At 42.1% G+C, this 20867-nt stretch overlaps 1 protein-coding gene across 1 annotated transcript; it reads right to left on the reverse strand.

Moving 5' to 3' along the window:
• Positions 1–375: 375 nt before the first annotated feature.
• Positions 376–14524, reverse strand: LOC110505700 (bone morphogenetic protein 4). Its single transcript, XM_021585091.2, has 4 exons — positions 14192–14524; positions 8782–8904; positions 7707–8071; positions 376–2061 (listed from the first exon to the last, which is right to left on the reverse strand). The coding sequence occupies exons 3-4, from the start codon at positions 8062–8064 to the stop codon at positions 1196–1198; spliced, it is 1224 nt and encodes a 407-aa protein (XP_021440766.1). The 5' UTR covers positions 8065–8071; positions 8782–8904; positions 14192–14524; the 3' UTR covers positions 376–1195.
• Between the last annotated feature and the right edge of the window lie 6343 nt (positions 14525–20867).

Genomic DNA, 20867 nt, shown 5'->3' on the forward strand with positions numbered 1-20867 from the left:
TGAATTTACCACAGGTGGACTCCAATCAAGTTGAAGAAACATCTCAAGGCTGATCAATGGAAACAGGTTGCACCAGAGCTCAATTTTGAGTCTCATAGTTAAGGGTCTGAATACTTATGTAAATAAGCTATTTCTGTTTTTTATTTTTAATACATTTGCCAAAATGTCTAAACCTGTTTTCGCTTTGTCTTTCTGGGGTATTGTGTATAGACAGCTGAGGATTCTTTTTTCTTTTTTAAAAATCAATTTTAGAATAAGGCTGTAAAGTAACAAAATGTGGAAAGTCAAGGGGTCTGAATACTTTCCGAAGGCACTGTATATAGTGTAAGTCCGTTACTCAAGCGTGAATCACTCTAAGCTGGATGATGCCAGATATGAAACCGAACATTGTTTTATTTGGAAGCAACAGAGCATGAGAAATATTCCTCTGTTATCATGAATTGCAACAATTACTTGAGTACTTTTCAAATAGCCATCGGGCTAAGTATCAGATGCAGATGTGTTCAATCCAAATTCATATAAAACAGTCATGAGGACCTTTTCTGTCAAAGTTTCATTTTTCACAACCCATGTTATCAGATTTTTTCACAAGAATAAAAAACTGATTCCAACTCAAGGGACCTATCTAATAAAATAACTGGTTTAAAGATCAATGTATAAAGGTTCATTAAAATCAATGTACATTTCTGATACTTCAACTGATTCATAACAAATCAGCTAAGTGATCATTTCACACAGTGCTCTAATTTAAGTACACAATTGGTGTTTCTTGTGATCTGCTACAATGTAATATTGGAACGCAATTTGTTTTTATTTTTTTGTATGTGTATAATATCAAAGCAATAAATATTACCAGTAAATAAACTTTACTTTTTAGATTTTTTAAAAACTATTTTCTCATTTAAAAAACCCTTATACAATCTAATATACATTATGAAAAGTTGTACAGCTTTTTATTTATGTTTAAAATAAGGACTCACTTGTTTTTTATATGTAGATATAAATATATATATATATATATGTATATTGTCAAAATATATGATCATATTGTCAAGAGAGAAAAAAAAATGACGAACATACGTCTCAACAGAAAAGTTATAAATAAGGGTCCAAGTGAAGATTTTGGGAGTAAGGTGGGGCCTTAAGAATTTTCATAGCGTCCGTGCGGCCTGCCTCAAGTTGCCCATGGTCAGTGTTAGCGGCAGCCGCACCCTTCCACAACCATTTCCTGGTAGTTTTTTAGGACCACCTTGTCGTGTTCGTCCAGGTAGAGCATAGAGATGGCACTGAGCTCCGTGGGCACGCAGCAGGCCTTGGGAATGTTGGTGTTCACCGAGTTCACCAACGTCTGAACGATGGCGTGGTTGGTAGAGTTCAGGTGGTCTGCCAGGGGGAAGGGGCATTCCCCATGGCAGTAGTATGCCTGGTACCCTGGGGGCGCCACTATCCAGTCATTCCAGCCCACATCGCTGAAGTCCACGTAGAGAGCGTGACGGCGACAGTTGCGGTTACGCTTACGCCCCCGCTGCTTTGGGCTACGCTTAGCCCGACGCGTCAACGGGTGGCCCTTGCCGTCATGGCCGAAGGTGACCAACAGGGGGCGTAGCTGTTCCCAGTCCTCCCCGGGCTCCTGGTGCAGCGAGCGGCTGATGCGCAGGTGGCGGCCCTGGTGGCGCGGTGTCTGGTTGAGGTGCTGGACCTCCACGGCCAGCCCATAGTTGGGCAGGCGCTCCCGTGTCCAGCGCAGTACAGCGGGGCTCACGTCAAAGCTCTCCCAGCGCGAGGCGTTATGGCGCACCAGCCGTGTGTCTAAAAGCCGCGTGATTAGCTGTCCGGCCCGCGGGGGCTTCAGCACCTCGTACACGTTTATCCGGTGGAGCTGATCCTTGTCCCCCTCGCTTTCCGTAATGACCTCGTCGATCTGCTGCCGGAACAGACGCAGCTCAGCCGACGAGAGCAGCTCATCCTCTGGGATGTTGCTGAGGTTGAAGAGGAAGCGCAGTGGGATGGCCTCGCCGTTCTTCGTCTGAGGCTCGCCCGGATGAACCGGCTCCATGTGCTCTGTGAAAGACAACAGGACACAGTCAATGTCATCACTTTTACCAAGGGAGTCTGTATGGGCTGCCATCTTGACTAATGACAGCCTGTATAGATTTGATTTAAGAGTTTATCACTGAGTATTTTCATATTTTATCGTTGCCTCTGAGTTCCGTTCACTTCCCTCATATTACTATTAATTAGTTCCCTCCAAAACTATTACACCGTTGGTTGTTTAACAGTACCCTTTGTGTCAATCTTCATGATTGCAACCACACAATTTTGGCCTGCAGTTATGTTTTGGAAGACAGCTTTCCACTGTACAAAAACACATACCTCTGCAGTCTAACATGCCTTAATTGACACACAAGAATGTCCACGTTCACTTGGGATAGCCTCCGGGGACTGAGTGTACATCGTCCATACTTCTTTATCTATCCATAAGGATCATCCAGGACTTCCCACAATGCCTTTCTCTGAGCACTTTGCTGAAACATGCATTACTTAGAGGGTGGTGATTAACGTACCGCAGCTACCATATAAACATAGTGGAGGGTAACTATTCCATGCACAGTCTGCAGATTTCTGGCAAGACCACCATTGTTGGGAAAGGAATGTTGTGTCTACTATTTTCCTGCTCAATCCGGCCCTGTTATTTCACACTCAGGCTTTAATCTTATTCAGGTGGTTGTCATTATTCAAACCTTCTGTGTTTTTGATTGGCTCTACAGTTTGTTAACTAGGGACATTTGTCATTTTCATCATGAATAATCATTACGGATTCCCACAGACAATCCTTTGGTGGAGGAGCAGCAAGAGAGCTACGTGCTGCATAGTGTTGTTTTGGTGGTGTCCGAGGTGGAACTGCATTAGAGCTGTTAAATCCACAAGCGGGTCGTTACTTTACCTTATTGCGGACTCTGCCATTAAATGCAACGAATCCACACCACACAAATCCCATGCAGCTGCGTTAGAAGTTCATGCAGCCACGTTACAAGTTCAAACCTCTAATTAGACTGATAAGTCTCATAAATTCACCTATCCAAATGAACATGAAAACATGCATTAGCCTAACATGAATGGTTTGACATTTCAGAGTGATTATTTCTAACATTGATATAGCCTAAACTTTCTAGCTCCGTTTAGAATTTCTAACTCTGTAGGGATAATAAGGAAGGGAGTGGTTTGTGACACACAAGAGCAGCCGTTCACCAATATGTCAGCTCATACCACAGTTACACCTCCAACACCGCCAAAACATCTGCTATGCGGAAGTCGGCCAAAGCTGGTTAACGCTCGATTTGATTTAATCCAGGGCTAAGACTAAGTGGAGGCCTGGAAAACACAGCATTTCCCATAGCTTGAATTCCTGGAGGATTTAGTGGGTAATTGCATCTTTAACCTCAAGAGTTGTCTTTGACGCCTTGCATTGTTCCCTGTACAGTTTCTCCCTGCTTGAAACCAACACAGTTCCCTTTTCACATAGTTTCCCTTAGCTCTGTCGTTGTCAACTTGAACTTGGTGCCTTGACTAAATATCTTGTTTCCTGAAAAAGTAACTCATTTGAATTGTTATACAATGGACTTTTACATGAAAACAGAGAACCTAGTTTGATCTCAACAAAATGCTCCAAGCATGTTATTAGCATAGTTAAACACACACATCGCATCATAGACAGGCGGCTGAGCCTCCTTCTTCCTGAGTGGCCTTGGTGCGGTGCTGTGCCGTCTTAGACAGTGTGTTAGACAGGCCCCATTAATTAAGGCTGACTCATCCCTCCTCCCCCGAGGGCAGACATGTTTTTCTTCAGCCCTCCAGCTCTGCCTTTCTGTCCAGCACTCCCTCCACTATAATACACTACTGTCACACTGTGTATGATCTCTGGATTACACAATACACATCTCTGTTTTAGAGCACATACTTGAGCCACATATGTTATACAAATGTTCTTATGTTCTTTACCTCTGTTGATCTCAGTAGTACATGAAGCCTATTACAGAACTGTTGTTTCTGACTGGCTCTCCATGACACACTTGTATAGTTGTATACAGGCTACCTCGCACGTTCTCCTGCATATTACTGTTTCTCTATCACTCTAGAGTTAGTCTATATTCCAACTTTCCACAGTGCTTCTGGTTGAGTCTGCTCTGCTCCCAGTGCCCACATTGTTGGCAGGCGGGACTTTATATAGAAGGCTGCAGAGTAGCATTAAAGATAATTGCATGTTGAGGAAGGTCCCTGTAAAAGGTCCCTAGCTCCATTTAAACTGGAGACATGAGAGAGAAGCACACTACTGCTGGCCAAAGGCTTTTTTAAGCCCTTGTACTGGGTGGGGTGAGAAGTGTAACTCAATAATATGAAGGTATGCTTTTCCTTGAGCTGCTAACCAAACACGCTGTAGGCTTTGTCGGACTGCAGATTCTTTCAGGAGGGGAATTTGTCTGACTGAATTCTTGCCACTTCTTTGGCCACCATTTTGTGACCACATCCTTAGATTTCATAATTTATGTTGAAGGTGGGAGGGGGATGTCTTATATTCATGTTTAAGTGGTGTAGGAAATGTTGCATTTGAATTTGTTTCGATGAGACAGGGATTGTTGGGCTTATGGGTCCACACCCAGGCTAACGAGGTAGGTGGTGAGACATATGTGTTGCTGCCATCGCCATTGGAATATTATCAAATGGAGATGGACTGTTGATGTCTAGAAAATGCTTTGTTTTAGGGAAGTGCTTCATTCTAAACCATTGCTGTTTCAGGTGCTGGTTGGCCAATTAGCTTGACTTTGGCTCATGGATTCTGTAACGGGGCATGCACTACCATTCAAAGGTTTGGGGTCACCAAGAATTGTCCTTGTTTTTGAAATATAAAGCCAGTCTCAACGTCAACAGTGAAGAGGAGACTCTGGGATGCTGGCCTTCTAGGCAGAGTTGCAAGAAAAAGACGTATCTCAAACTGGAAAATAAAAAGAAAAGATTAAGATGGGCAAAAGAACACAGACACTGGACAGAGGAACTTTGCCTAGAAGGCCAGCATCCCGGAGTTGCCTCTTCACTGTTGACATTGAGACTGGTGTTTTGCGGGTACTATTTAATGAATCTGCCAGTTGAGGACTTGTGAGGTGTCTGTTTCTCAAACTATACACTCTAATGTACTTGTCCTCTTGCTCAGTTGTGCACCGGGGCCTCCCACTCTTCTTTCTATTCTGGTTAGAGACAGTTTGCGCTGTTCTGTGAAGGGAGTAGTACACAGTGTTGTATGAGATCTTCAGTTTCTTGGCAAAGAACAGACTGATGAGTTTCAGAAGAGAGTGCTTTGTTTCTGGCCATTTTGGGCTGTAATTGAACCCACAAATCTTGATGCTCCAGATACTCAACTAGTCTAAAGAAGGACAGCTTTATTGCATCTTTAATCAGAACAACAGTTTTCAGCTGTGCTAACATAATTGCAAAAGGGTTTACTAATGATCAATTAGCGTTTTAAAATGATAAACTTGGATTAGCTAACACAACGTACCATTGGAACACAGGAGTGATGGTTGCTCATAATGGGCCTCTGTACGCCTATGTAGATATTCCATTAAAAAATTTGCCGTGTCCAGCTACAATAGTCATTTACAACATTAGCAATGTCTACACTGTATTTCTTATCAATTTGATGTTATTTTAATGGACAAAAAATGTGCTTTTCTTCCAAAAATAAGGACATTTCTAAGTGACCCCAAACTTTTGAACGGTAGTTTATGTCATAAACATGCAATGTATAATTAACTGTACACTCCAGGAAATATGTACTTTTCTCACACTTACCAGAGGCAAGGTCACATCACCTCTGGATTTCCCCAAGTTCTCAAAATCCATGCATTTCTCTCTGATTCATTTATTGGCTTTACATTTAGACAGTTCATCCAGAGTGACTTATAGTAGTGAGTGTATATATTTTCATACTTCTTTAATACTGGTCCCCCCTGGGAATCGAATCCACAACCGCAGCATTGCAAACGCCATGCTCTACCAACTAAGCCACATGGGAGCACATACAGTAGGCCTGGTCCCCGGAGGATAAGGCATGAAAGTACTACACAACTGCTGTGGTCCTCTGTACACACTTAGAGAAAAGGGTTCCAAAAGGATTCTTCGGCTGTCCCCTGGAACCAAAAGGGTTCTACCTGGAACTAGGACTGAGCGATATGGCCAAAAACTCCTCTAAATGTGTTTCTAACTTATGGGTGATTCGCCATTTTTAAAAAGTTCTCTAAATAAGCTTTGGTACACAATTATAGGTCAATAAACTACATTTCAAACAGTCTGGAATAATTGACTGAATTATACCTAGGCTAAATATACGCCTCCCGAGTGGCGCGGCGGTCTAAGGCACTTTATCTCAAGAGGTGTCACTACTGTCCCTGGTTCGAATCCAGGCTGTATCACATCCGGCTGTGAGTCCCATAGGGCGGCGCACAGTCGGCCGGGGTAGGCCACTGACTTACATAGTTATAAAGTAAAGACTTCCTCATTTTGTTATTTGATCAAAATAGTTTAACCTGCTTTTTTGCAATAATCACTGATCTAGCTTTCAAGTCTGTCTATGGACATTTTCTTTTTGTTACAAATTTAACCAGAACCATGCACAAGCCCACCTGCTAGTGAGTAGCCAACGTTGATCTATTTGCTTGCTAACAAGGTAGTACAGTTGAACTGTTATGAATACACCCTCCTGTCCGTCTCCAACTGTTTGAACAACATAGCCTGTTCACTTTGTTGACGTCGCCTGTACAAATGCTGCTAGCGGTACGTGGTATCGCAATGCCGCGAGCACCAGAACTTGAGCACTAATTTTCCACAATCATGTTCATTGATATTTCCGTTTTAGTAGGGTCTGTTCTGTTCTACATTTTGGACATTGAGACATAAAAGTTATCGTAAAAGCTGATTTACGGTCATTCCGTCGTCTGCATTGGCCGTACAGCACTGGCTGTAGCATGGCTGAAGCATTCATACTTCTTGCGCTTCACGGAGCAGAGCTGGTGTGAAGGAAGTTGTCAAGGAAGTGAGTTTGTGTTTATATAGGACGTATCACCCCATCAACCAATCATGTCAACGTGGAGTTATACGTGCTATTTTGTTACAAAATCTGGAAGGTGCACAGTGATGCAAGCCTCCTGAGGCTCCGCAATTGCGTCACACTCTCTACGGAGCCTCCGGACTGCAGTGTCGAATCAAGCATAAATCGCCTTTTAGAAAGTTTAAGTTCTCCTCTGTCACAGTAATATGTCTCAATGTGTTTTGGTGCCCATATGACCGATTCTGTTGGACCAAACTTCAAATGCAAATAGTGAGTTGAAACTACTTGTTGGCAGAGAGGAAGAAGTGATCTTTCGTCTTTGTTGTTGTAAGGGACATACAGTAATAACCTTGATTCTTGCGATACAGGCATTTGGAACATTGCGAGAGAAAAATATATCATTAATTTGAGATATCGCCCAGCCCTACCTGGAACCAAAAAGGGATATTCAAAGGCTTCTCCTATGGGGCCAGCCAAAGAAACCTTTTAGGTTCGAGATGGCACCTTTTTTCTAAGAGTGTACAGACAGTTACTTCACTCTCCTTCTATCTCCCTCTTTCCCTCCCTCCCTCTCTCATGCTCTCTTTTTCTCTATCTCTCTCTTTACCTTCGTGGTGGAAGCCCCTCACGGTGTTGGCGCGGCTAGCCGACCTCTCGGGGTACTCAAAGGCGGTGTCGTGGGTGCCGGCCTCCTCAGCCTCGCCCGATTGCAGCCGGTAGAGGTCCAGCAGGTAGCGTGGCACAGTGGCCGAGCGACTGGGCCGCGGTCGCCTCTGCAGTCCAAACATGTGCAGCAGCGTGGCCTCAAAGTCCCGCAGAAGTTCATGGCTCTGACCAGCAGTCCGGCTCTGCAGGCCCGGGGCTTTCTTCTTTCCTTCCTCAGGTATCAGACTAGCATGGTTGCTCTCTCCCAGCAGGACTTGGCATAATAAAATGACCATCAGCATTCGATTACCAGGAATCATGATGTCTCTGGGACGGCAAAAACAGAGCAAAAAGAGATAAGTGGGGAGTGTGAGAGAGAGAGGATAAAGAAATAAAGAAACCTCTGTTTTAAGTGACATTCTATATTTGTCTACCCTTCCTACATCTCCTTCTTTTCCAACATAACCTCCACCCTATTGGACCCTTCACTAGTGTTTTCACTGTAAATGTTCTCTAATTGGTTATAATTGTCCTGTCTGACTTGTTTACAGTAAAATGGCCTACGATCAGATAGGACCCCCTATGCAGTTTATCTGTTGCAACATCCTCCAAGAGTAAACAGCTGGTTGAAGAACACAGCTTTTTGAACGGAATCTGAGGGCCATTCCTTTTACCCCTCCTCTTCCCTCTCTCTTCCTCCCTCTACCTCCTTCTCTCTCTCTCTTCCTCTCTTTCCCTCCTCCACTATGATTAGACAAATAGGAGAAACAGCCAAGGGGTCAAAGCCAATTCTTAACTCGATAAGGAGCCCAGTCCCTCAGTCTACCTCAACCAATCAAAGACAAACAAAGGACCATGTGCCACACATTTCACCAACAATTCCTCTGCAAAAGTCAGACCAGACGCTCTTCCATTTTATTAATCTAGTCATTTAAATGTAAAATATGACAAACTCCTGAGAAAACAACAGGGAGAAATACAGAAAGATGGGGCAATGGTGTCACATGTCATAAATTGATTTTGCCTGGTCCACTTACCGACAGAAAATAAAGCATGGGAAAACAGTCCATGTTTGTTGGGAGCCGGCAATGGTCGCGTTCCTCAAGGAAATGTTACGTGGTGCTGGGGGGCTGCTCGAGAGTGTTAGAGTGACCCTGTTCCTGAAATGTACATAAGAGAAAAAGGACATTGTAGTCATTGTAGTCTAGCTTAGAGGCAAATACTTCTGGCTTTTTATTTGTCACATGTCACATGTACCGAACACAACAGGTGTAGACTTTACCGTGAAAATGCATACTTACAAGCTCCTTCCTGACAATGTAGTGTGTGTGTGTGTGTGTGTGTGTGTGTGTGTGTGTGTGTGTGTGTGTGTGTGTGTGTGTGTGTGTGTGTGTGTGTGTGTAACCCGGTCTCTCTTCATTAAGGCTTATCACATAGACATTTCAACATTTAATCAAATGGCTACCCAGACTATTTGCCCCTTCCCTTTATACTGCTGCTACTCTGTTTATTATCTATGCATAGTCACTTTAATAACTCTACCTACATGTATATGTTACCTCAATTACCTTGACTAACCGGTGCCCCCGCACATTGACTCTGTACGGTACCCCCTGTATATAGCCTCGCTATTGTTATTTTACTGCTGCTCTTTAATTATTTGTTAGTTTTATTTCTTATTCTTATTTAATTTTTTTTTTTATTTATTTATTTCAACTGCATTGTCAGTTAAGGTCTTGTAAGTGAGCATTTCACTGTAAGGTCTACTACACCTATTGTATTCAGCATTTCACTGTAAGGTCTACTACACTTGTTGTATTCAGCATTTCACTGTAAGGTCTAGTACACCTGTTGTATTCGGCACATGTGACAAATAAAGTTTGATTTGATTTGAAGTGGGGTGAAAGGTTACATTCCTGTTCTCTATAGTGTATCTGGTATGTGAAGAGTAAGGAAACCGACCACCCTTCAAAGAGCAGCCCTTGTAGACACCACACATTAAATAGGACAGAAAATGAAGCAGCCAAAACATATCATGGAACAATTAAGTGAGAAATATTCAAATTCAATATTTGTTACTTCAAATACAATTTTTTGACTCAAGCAGACATACAGTATTTCAGAGATCGTGACACAGCATCCCTCTATAAGCAATTCGTCTGTCAATTAAAAGTAGACCAAAGTCACTGTAGAGAGCATGGCTTTACGTAAACACTGCCTTGCCTATGCAGAACAGACAGACAGTGTAGATGGACACTCACTTGTCCTCCCTCCTCATTAAGGCCAGCTATCAGATGGTTCATGACTGCTCTGTATTGATTAGTGGGGGATCAATCTGCATTGGGTTAAAGGGGGGCCAAACTACGTTTTCTAGAAACTTAAAGAGTACCCCCCCCCCGACCCGTGATCACCCATCTAAGTGCACTGCACCCATCAAAAAGGGACCTTCCTCTTCCCCTCCTCCCCTCTGTTGTCCTGAGATCTGTGGAGCCGCTGATGACAAGCCTGCTGCTCTGCTCTTTGACCATACTGGCATCAATAAGCCTAAACCCAACCTCCATGGACTCAGACAAGTACTAATGCTGTCCTCCTGTCCTGCCCAGTATAGTGCATACATATTTACTAACAACATATTTCATGCTACAGTACATAGTATATATAGTATATATATACTCTAGTCTCAAACCTGTGTGATCTGAGTTTGTTGAACCCGGAGGGGTGTCTTTCAACCCTGGTCAAAAGCATAATGTGTGTTTGTTTTTATTTGTGTATTTCTTTGTTATTTTTTACACTGCAAAATAATTGCCTTTCGGGCACAATATAGATCTATTGAATTGAATAGAACCTTGTTTTTCCAGACCAGACCAGACCAGACACACAAATTCACCACTGCAGTATGCCAACAAGAATAAAACCACAAGTCTATTAATCACAAGTTGTTATGCAATACAATTCACTTGAGTGTCATGGCAAGGCAGTTCTAGAACTGAGACAATCCTATCCAATGCCTATACACACAGCGTTCTGTCCTGTAGATGGTTTACGCCCATTCTGTGGATCTACGACATCACAAACAGAGGGACTTGGCCCTAATGAATATCTTGCTTTTACACACATTGCTGAATCACACTAATAAAATGAAGAGTGTTTGTGAAATAGGTCCTGGGCAAACAACAGTACCGCAGATAAGACATTTCAACACTTCATTTGAGCCCATTCCATTATAACTGGAATGTGTTCCACTGGAACTGGCTGATGTAAAAAGGGCTTTAATAATACACTTGATTGATTGATTGATTTGATTGAACTGTGTGTTTGTCTGGGTTCATATCTCTGTGTTTATCTTTTCCCCTCCATGCGTCACTGTACATGCAATCAAGGAGATATTTGTCATTTTTTGTAGCAGAATTAGATGTTGACCTTTGTGTGACCTCATGTTCTCGGTCGTGACACAAGGTTGTGTGCGTGTGTGTGTGTGAGAACCATGGTGAAGAGGCAGTAGGGTTCTGAACATGATCAGCTCTATTACCCATAGGGTGGGGGTGGGGGGATAACGTGTGTGCATCCCTGACAACAAACGCTCATTGTGCCGAGAGGGCTTCTCCCATGATTACAGCGATTCAAACCGCTCAAAACAGTGACTACAGAACTTCTTACAGTAATGACTGACAGAGCCACTTACTATAAGTTGATGGATTCACCAAGTAGGTTGATGACAGTACTAACCGTCTACAGTATATAGGGATGTAACCAACAATAATGCTCATCATATTTCTTCCTCGTCTCCTATTATATTGTAATAACCAATGTATAGGAGGATGTCTAGAAGGATAAATAACATTATGTTTGAACAATTACAGATGTACATAACTCTTCCTTTTATTGGGTTATTCTGCGTTATTCAGCTCACCAGCTGTGATCAGGCCTAAAGTAGAGGAGAGGGACAGTAAGGAAGAAAGCGTAATATCCACAGTCTGAGTTTTGAACCGAAACAAGAGACAGTGCCATATTTTGCAATGAATGTACTGTAGCCCAGGGTGCAATTAGGCCTGGCAGTTAGCTTCCTCTGGTTTGGCCTAGTCCTCCTCCTCCCTAGGCCTCCCTGTATTTGACTTCCCTCTTCCCTCTGTCTCCTCCTCCCTCCCCCCTCTCTCTAACCAGAGATAATGTGATCAGACTATGCACATGGTGCTTTAGATGTGTTTCCTGAGGAATTTGACAGGGATGGTGGGAGGGGAGCAGGTTACCACGGGAACAGACAATAGTCCAGGGCCCAATTGCACTGTTTTAGCTCAAACTTCCCAGGCAGGTATTTCCTTATTTTGAGGAAGTATTCCAGCAGCATTCATATTCCATGCTTTTTTTTGTCTACTGTGAAAGTTTAGTATTCATTTTAAAAATACAACTTGTATGCTCTATCGTTTTTTTAAATGAAAAATAAAGCATGATATCTTAACTTATTTCTGACAATAAGTAGGGTACAAAAACAACAGCAAGGTGGTTTTGAAGACAGTTCTGAGACTACAAATGGATGTTTCTAATCGTAATCAATCATCAGTTGATTGTCTGTCTAGTTGTTATGTCAAGGGCAAAAAAAAATGTTTTATGTTTTAACCTCATCAGTTAATTATAAATGATTTAGTGATCTTCTTCCATTTGAAGTTATAGTAAAAGTAAATGGCTATATCTTCAAGGCCAAACAACAGTTTGACGTGACATCAAAGTTATTGAAGCGTGTGCCAAAGCAGGTTGGTAGTTAATTGCTGAATGTGGTTTAAAAACAGACAAATAAAATACAGCATGAACGTTCAGTCGTTAAAACACTGAAATTCAACCTTATCGTTGTTTTACGATGCTTTGTAAATAATTGGGTAGGCCCTATCTATACAATCATTCATAATATATCTTCAGATTAATTAATGTTGCTCTCAACATGTTGTATATGCTCCCTATAATAAGGAACGAAAATAGACAAACAAAACAATTGGGTTTGGCAATGTCAAGTACTCTACGTTGATTTACACAATAGCCTATTCTCTCGGCGCTCCCGGCAGTTTGTTCTGATATGTATAACCCCTTATGATCCAATTTTAAATTCAGCTTTTTTTCCCCCTTTTTGCTGTGCTTTTTTTTATTCTCCCTAAACTGTAAGCATGGGTCTGTTTGCACTTAGCAAGGAGGCCAACTTCTCAAAATTAAGAACAGAGACGTTTACTCTAACTGTCAGCTGCATGCCCAAATCCTTTCTTATAATTAACTTGCTGTAAACTGTGGAATTGTGGTGGAATCATTAGTCATCAAATCATTTATTTAAACAAACGAGTAATGTAATGATTTAACAAATTTGAATATGCTAGTGTTAGTGGCTGCAGGTTGAAAAGTCCCAGGGTACATGCGTCGGGGAGGCCAGAATTAATACATATTTACTCTCCCTTTATTGTATTCATAAGATTTTCTTTAATAATGTCTAAATTCGATACATAGATCTTGATATTTTGTGTATGTGAGCCATTTGTTTGTTTGTAGTAGCAGTTTGTAGTGTACAGTGCGTCCTTATTTGTTCTTATAACACGTTGGAGATAATTGTGTTTCCATGACGTTGTAAACCCCAGTCATTTATTCTTAAATTACCATTAGGCATCTAAATTATATTACATTTTTAAAGAAATAGGCTTTGACATTTGAGAAATCCAAAATCACCTAATTGAACTACAGAGCACAGCTACATTTACGCATGAGACCAGTCTCTGTCCCCGGGTGTCTATTAATTGAATGTAAACTTCAACTATAAGGATTAAATCCATAATCTGACAAATCTGTAACGACCTGGCGATTAATGTTTGGAAAGGTGAAAAGTGAGGGTTGCCATCCCAAACGGTTATGGGAAATATGCGCACTAGTTACTGTGCGTGCAGGTGTCTAAAAACCCGAGTGCCCCCCCCCCCCCCCCCCCCCCTCCTCTAAAAAATGTCTACTCATGCAACAGTTATAAACTCCCAAAGCGAGTACTGTTAACATTCTTTTGCAGAAAAGTATCTTATTATTTGTTCCATGTTAAACACTTTCTGGCACAATTGTCCAGGCATGCGTTAGGATAGTCGGTGCTCACTTTATTTCACTTGGGGGCAAAAAAAAGAATAATGAAGTAGCTTCAGTAATCGAATTAAATGCAATGGGCTACATTTAATGCTCAGTATCATGAACATGAGCCGCTGTCGTTAGGCTAATATTATTTATTACCTATGCAATTTCAATCATTTACATTTCATGGGAAGAATATATCAGCCTAATGTAGCTCATCGGAGCCTAAACTGGATACGGAAGAACTATGTAGGCTAATCTTGTAGACTACTTGTATAGAGTTGCCGTCATTTAATAGGCTATAATTGTTTTGTCAATTTAATCGGATTCGAATATGCCACAGACATGAAGTTGAGCGTCGCTTACCATTAGTAGGGGTACAGGTAAGTATCCTCGAGAAAAGTACATATGACAAAAAGAAAGTGCGAGCTCTCCCCATGCAATGGAAGTCCAGGTGTAAAGCATGTACTGAAAACGCCGAATGAACTTATGGAGAAGTACGGTGGTTCCTTCGGATCATTAATTCCTTAACGACCCCTCTAAAAAACAAGAGGCGAGAGAGACGATGGCCGGAGACGGAGGCGGTTTGAAGCAGCGTAGGTTTGCAGCGGGGTTCCCATTTCCAGAAGTTCATGGGGGCGGCACACTGCGCGAACAGGCGGACTCTCCAACTGATCAAGCATCTATTGCCCCTTGCCGTTTTTATGTGTCCGCCCTATTTAGCCTTCCTGCTTCCTCCTACCCCTCTCCAACCCCATCCCGCTGTCTCAAACACCTTAGATAAACCCCTCCCCTCTCTCCTCGACTTAAAAGAAGAGACACACGTTGTGCGCAATTTGAGCCTATACATAAATTTAAACTTTATAATATTATTCTGTACATTATTGAAATATTAAATGTTATTTTTAGATATGACACTTCCATATGTGTATTTGAAAATGTAATTTGTATAAAATATGTAATACTACATTGCTACTATTGCTACTCTGCAACTAATTAATATAAATCCATTTTAAAGCCAAACTTTTTTGCCCGTTCTGTCATAGAGCGCGCGCGTGTTCCTGTATTTTGACTGCGTGCATCTGCATTTTAAGGTCCCCACATAAATATGCCAGACTGTATTTTTGGACTGATGTGCGCAGAGCTGCATGCATATACCTCTGTCCCACATTATATCCATTACATAGCTAATAATTACATAATTACGCCTCCATTAAACATGTATATCTCTTCCTCAATGCCTTTTATTGATAATGGATAAACTCTCTGTTCCCATTCCTCACCCTCTCTGTTTATTGTGTTTCTATGGAAACGATCCTCTGGGGTTCAAGGAAGAGTTCAGCTTTTCTTTTTCAGAGGTCTCTGGTTAAAATTAATACAGTATATAGGACTACAGTACCATGTGGTGTGACATATGTGCATGCCATGGACAGTGGAATAGGAAGTGTCTTACTACATTTTCACCTGCATATTTACCTGAATGTTCCTCTCTAAATCTACTTCTGAATTATTGTACATATCAAGCAACCATCAGACTACATTAATGAAAGCTTGTAAGATGATCGAGTGATAGTACAAAAATTATGTACCCCACACTATACACTCCACAGTTAAAAAATCCCTAGTAATGGTTAAACAAGCATTTCTGCTTCACTTTACCCCTTGGCCTTTAGGACCAGTTAAGTCTTTAAGACACATTTTTTCAAGACTGCAGTGCAGAGAAATTGGCTTCAATGAAGCCTTAAATCTGCTCTGGATCTCTCTGGCCAGGGTCACGTAAGTGTCCTGAGAAATGCACTCCTATGGAGGGGATTAGCCTGAGACTGAACAGTGGTCTAAACAGGAAGCGTTGTAGGCTGGCAGGGGAACCTAAAGCAAATGGCCGCTGTTGTTTCTCACGCTGTATTTACTTTCGGTTCCACTTTACCCCGACATTAGTCCATCCAGTGGTTCCCGTTTGCTTGGCGTTGACTTTTGCCTAGTTATATGTGCCTCATAGGCATCCAGAGTGTCTTCTGGCTTTGTATGGAAAGCTAGTGAATGACTGTTAGTTAAGTTAGTTAATGACAGTCTTGCCTCAGACATACATCTCCATGCATAGTGGTTATGCAAAAGCTGCAGCTAAATGGTGGAGCATCTGTGTTTTGGGGGCATTCTTTAAAGACTCCGATGGCCTAATATACAGTACATCACCTTCTAATGCATTTCTTCTGCATGACAAAGCCACTGGCTGGACAAAGGCTACACAGATCTGTGACTGTGACTGACTCTTATCACGTGACATTACTAAATGCTTTGTCTCTGTCTCTGGGTTTTTTATAGACTGAGACATCTGTTGATCGCCAGCTGTTTTTATTTATTAGTTAGTTGACTGTGTAAAAATATAATGTTATTGTACATCTATTACTGGTAACAGCAACTGGTAACCTGTAGGATATGAGTCTTCTGCAATATATTCAGTCTGGCATAAGCAGGAATGCAACAACATATTTGAAGGTGTCTATGTTTTAATGTTGTTTTTTTAACAGTTTAATAAGTTGATGTTCACAAATAGCACATAGAATAGGAAGAGTAGGACAGGGCTTTTAAAAGATTAGGGTAAATAACTTGTGGTAAATATGCCAACAGACAACACATAGTGTGAAGTAGAAAGGCTACTGGAGGACCGGACCCCCAGATCCATCAGGTCTGGAGGAAGCAGCTTAGCTCTTGAACTCTTTATCCCACAGCAGCTGTACACTCAGCCAGCCCGTGTAATCAGAGTGCGACACACTCACGGTCCTTTCCCTCCACACTAGCCGTGGCAAGCAGCCCAGCCAATGAAGACATCAGCAGAGTGAGCAAGGAGATGTCGGGAGGGTCTATCGTAGGCCACAAGGTGATGGCTGGAGATGGAAGATTTGGGAGGAAAAACATTTTGGCTGTGTGAGCATCTCGGGTTCTGATCTCACATTGGCACGCAGAAATTGATATATAAAGTGAAGGGCTCCTCTGGAACCAATTCAACTGGCTGCAACAGAGTGGTCAGCAATACCAGTAATCTGAACAAATAAAAAGCATTTCCCTCATAAGGGTTGCTATTAAATATCTTCTTCAGGCTGTCCGTGGTTTCCGCCAGACTCCCTCAGATATTTGTGAATGATTTCCTCCTTATCCACTGGCTCTTCCAGAACATTTGGCCTGTTTGGGATCAATCCCATCTCCAAAACATTTCAGCTTGATGAGTCAATCAAGTGTATTACACAATAACATGGAAAGACGGCTGATGAAATGCAGACAAATATGCATGGAAAGGGGGAGACAAAAGAAAAGAAAATAACCCCATTCCCTCAGTTGGAAGGGAGAGTAGAGGGAAGTGGAGGGAGTAGTTGTTCTGGTTCCACAGAGGCCTTCAGAAGACCCTCTTGGGCCAATGGAGATACTCAATCCTCCCACTCTGGAGAGATGAGAGCTTTGCTGGCATGGGATACGGTGCAGGCCTGGTCGGGCTGTGGCTGAGGGCACCTGGCTTTGGGTCTCTAATGGAGGTCCACTCCCAGGCGTTGACCAGGCTTAGCCCCACTTAGCTCCCTCAGATCCCTCTGAGATTACCAACCCTGGGTGGTTTAGCGCTACAGACACTGGCTGCACCACCACCACCCGTCCTACTGTCAGAGAGAGGGCCATGTCAATTTATTCTCCCAAACTGATATATTTAACTTTTTGCTTATTTTTTTTTTTTTTTTTTTTTATTTCACCTTTATTTAACCAGGTAGGCCAGTTGATAGCAAGTTCTCATTTACAACTGTGACCTGGCCAAGATAAAGCAAAGCAGTGCGACAAAAAACAACAACAAAGTGTTACACATGGGATAAACAAAACTACAGTCAATAACAATAGAAAAATCTGTATACAGTGTGTGCAAATGGAGAAAGGAGGTAAGGCAATAAATAGGCCATAATAGTGAAGTAATTACAATTTAGCAAGTTAACACTGGAGGGATAGATGTGCATATGATGATGTGCAAGTAGAAATACTGGTGTGCAAAAGAGCAAAAAATGCAAAAACAATATGGGGATGAGGTAGGTAGTTGGATGGGCTATTTACAGATGGGCTGTGTACAGCTGCAGCGATCGGTGAGCTGCTCAGATAGCTGATGCTTAAAGTTAGTGAGGGAGATATATGTCTCCAACTTCAGCAATTTTTGCAATTCGTTCCAGTCATTGGAAGCAGAGAACTGGAAGGAAAGGCGGCCAAAGCAGGTGTTGGCTTTGGGGATGACCAGTGAGATATACAGTGCCTTGCGAAAGTATTCGGCCCCCTTGAACTTTGCGACCTTTTGCCACATTTCAGGCTTCAAACATAAAGATATAAAACTGTATTTTTTTGTGAAGAATCAACAACAAGTGGGACACAATCATGAAGTGGAACGACATTTATTGGATATTTCAAACTTTTTTAACAAATCAAAAACTGAAAAATTAGGCGTGCAAAATTATTCAGCCCCCTTAAGTTAATACTTTGTAGCGCCACCTTTTGCTGCGATAACAGCTGTAAGTCGCTTGGGGTAAGTCTCTATCAGTTTTGCACATCGAGAGACTGAAAGTTTTTCCCATTCCTCCTTGCAAAACAGCTCGAGCTCAGTGAGGTTGGATGGAGAGCATTTGTGAACAGCAGTTTTCAGTTCTTTCCACAGATTCTCGATTGGATTCAGGTCTGGACTTTGACTTGGCCATTCTAACACCTGGATATGTTTATTTTTGAACCATTCCATTGTAGATTTTGCTTTATGTTTTGGATCATTGTCTTGTTGGAAGACAAATCTCCGTCCCAGTCTCAGGTCTTTTGCAGACTCCATCAGGTTTTCTTACAGAATGGTCCTGTATTTGGCTCCATCCATCTTCCCATCAATTTTAACCATCTTCCCTGTCCCTGCTGAAGAAAAGCAGGCCCAAACCATGATGCTGCCACCACCATGTTTGACAGTGGGGATGGTGTGTTCAGTGATGAGCTGTGTTGCTTTTACGCCAAACATAACGTTTTGCATTGTTGCCAAAAAGTTCAATTTTGGTTTCATCTGACCAGAGCACCTTCTTCCACATGTTTGGTGTGTCTCCCAGGTGGCTTGTGGCAAACTTTAAACAACACTTTTTATGGATATCTTTAAGAAATGGCTTTCTTCTTGCCACTCTTCCATAAAGGCCAGATTTGTGCAATATACGACTGATTGTTGTCCTATGGACAGAGTCTCCCACCTCAGCTGTAGATCTCTGCAGTTCATCCAGAGTGATCATGGGCCTCTTGGCTGCATCTCTGATCAGTCTTCTCCTTGTATGAGCTGAAAGTTTAGAGGGACGGCCAGGTCTTGGTAGATTTGCAGTGGTCTGATACTCCTTCCATTTCAATATTATTGCTTGCACAGTGCTCCTTGGGATGTTTAAAGCTTGGGAAATATTTTTGTATCCAAATCCGGCTTTAAACTTCTTCACAACAGTATCTCGGACCTGCCTGGAGTGTTCCTTGTTCTTCATGATGCTCTCTGCGCTTTTGACGGACCTCTGAGACTATCACAGTGCAGGTGCATTTATACGGAGACTTGATTACACACAGGTGGATTGTATTTATCATCATTAGTCATTTAGGTCAACATTGGATCATTCAGAGATCCTCACTGAACTTCTGGAGAGAGTTTGCTGCACTGAAAGTAAAGGGGCTGAATAATTTTGCACGCCCAATTTTTCAGTTTTTGATTTGTTAAAAAAGTTTGAAATATCCAATAAATGTCGTTCCACTTCATGATTGTGTCCCACTTGTTGTTGATTCTTCACAAAAAAATACAGTTTTATATCTTTATGTTTGAAGCCTGAAATGTGGCAAAAGGTCGCAAAGTTCAAGGGGGCCGAATACTTTCGCAATGCACTGTACCTGCTGGAGCGTGTGCTACTGGTGGGTGTTGTTATGTTATTGCAGTAGCATTCGTCGTTTTCTTGTGAGCATGCTGAGCTGAATCCTCAGGTGACATCTGTCACTGAGCAATTGAGAAGGTCAACAGTCCTGTGCCGGTGCATTTGGTGAGAGAGTGGATGATTTCACCTCCACGGCTGTGAGTCACTAAATCCTGCTTGGAACCGCTCACCTATGATTCAATAGCAGCTCAAAGGGGAACTTGGAGTGAAAACCCCCGGCCTGGTGTCATATAACACCCTTCGTTTTCTCTTATTTTTTTCAGACAGAATTATTCATTAGTGCAGACACGCGCCATGGCCATTGATCAAATATAGCTTTCACTATAGGTCCCAGACTTCTCGCTGGAACATTCTACAACCCAGCTGCCTCTCGTTTCTCGGTAATGGTCTGTGCAGCAGCGAGTTTGGCCAGTAATCCCTTAACTCAGCCCATGGATCTCAAAGCCTGTAAGTGGCGGGAGGGGTTAAAAGGAGGGACAGAGGGGGGTGGTGAGAAGTTGAGGAGGGATTGCAGAAACCATTTTAATCCTTAATGGAATTGGCATGTAAACTCATGAACGTAGAAGTAAACACAAAGAAAATGAAGAGGGATGGATTTTGGATTGGTTGAGCTCTTCCGGAGGGGCACTATGCCGAAATTCACATTTCACCCCTCCTCCTCGCCTCTGATAGAACAAAGAGAGGTCACTGCCTCTTCCGGGCCTGTCTGCTTCAGCCGAAAACACGCTTTAATAAACACCATCAATTTGCTTTTACAAGGAATGCTGAAGTATTAAGGGCTCTATAAAATCTCTAAAGTCGAAGCATAACAGATTCCGTAATATAAATGTTAAGGTAATTTCCGATTAAGCAGACATATGCAGCATTATCGTTAATGCAGTCTACGCTAAAGCGGGATCATTGACTTTAAATTTCAATCATGCTGTAAATCTGAATTTCCACGATGTTGATTAAATAGTCACTGTGTAATGGTTTTTTTCTGGGGTCTTTAGTCCACATGTATATACAGTTGAAGCTATAGTTCTAGCAATAAAGCCTTTTTTTTTTTTTTTTTTTTGATAAAACGTTTTCCCATGGTGGAGCTAAAGAGGAATAGA

Source organism: Oncorhynchus mykiss, chromosome 25 (assembly GCF_013265735.2).
Source record: "Oncorhynchus mykiss isolate Arlee chromosome 25, USDA_OmykA_1.1, whole genome shotgun sequence".
NCBI classification, from domain to species: Eukaryota; Metazoa; Chordata; class Actinopteri; order Salmoniformes; family Salmonidae; genus Oncorhynchus; species Oncorhynchus mykiss.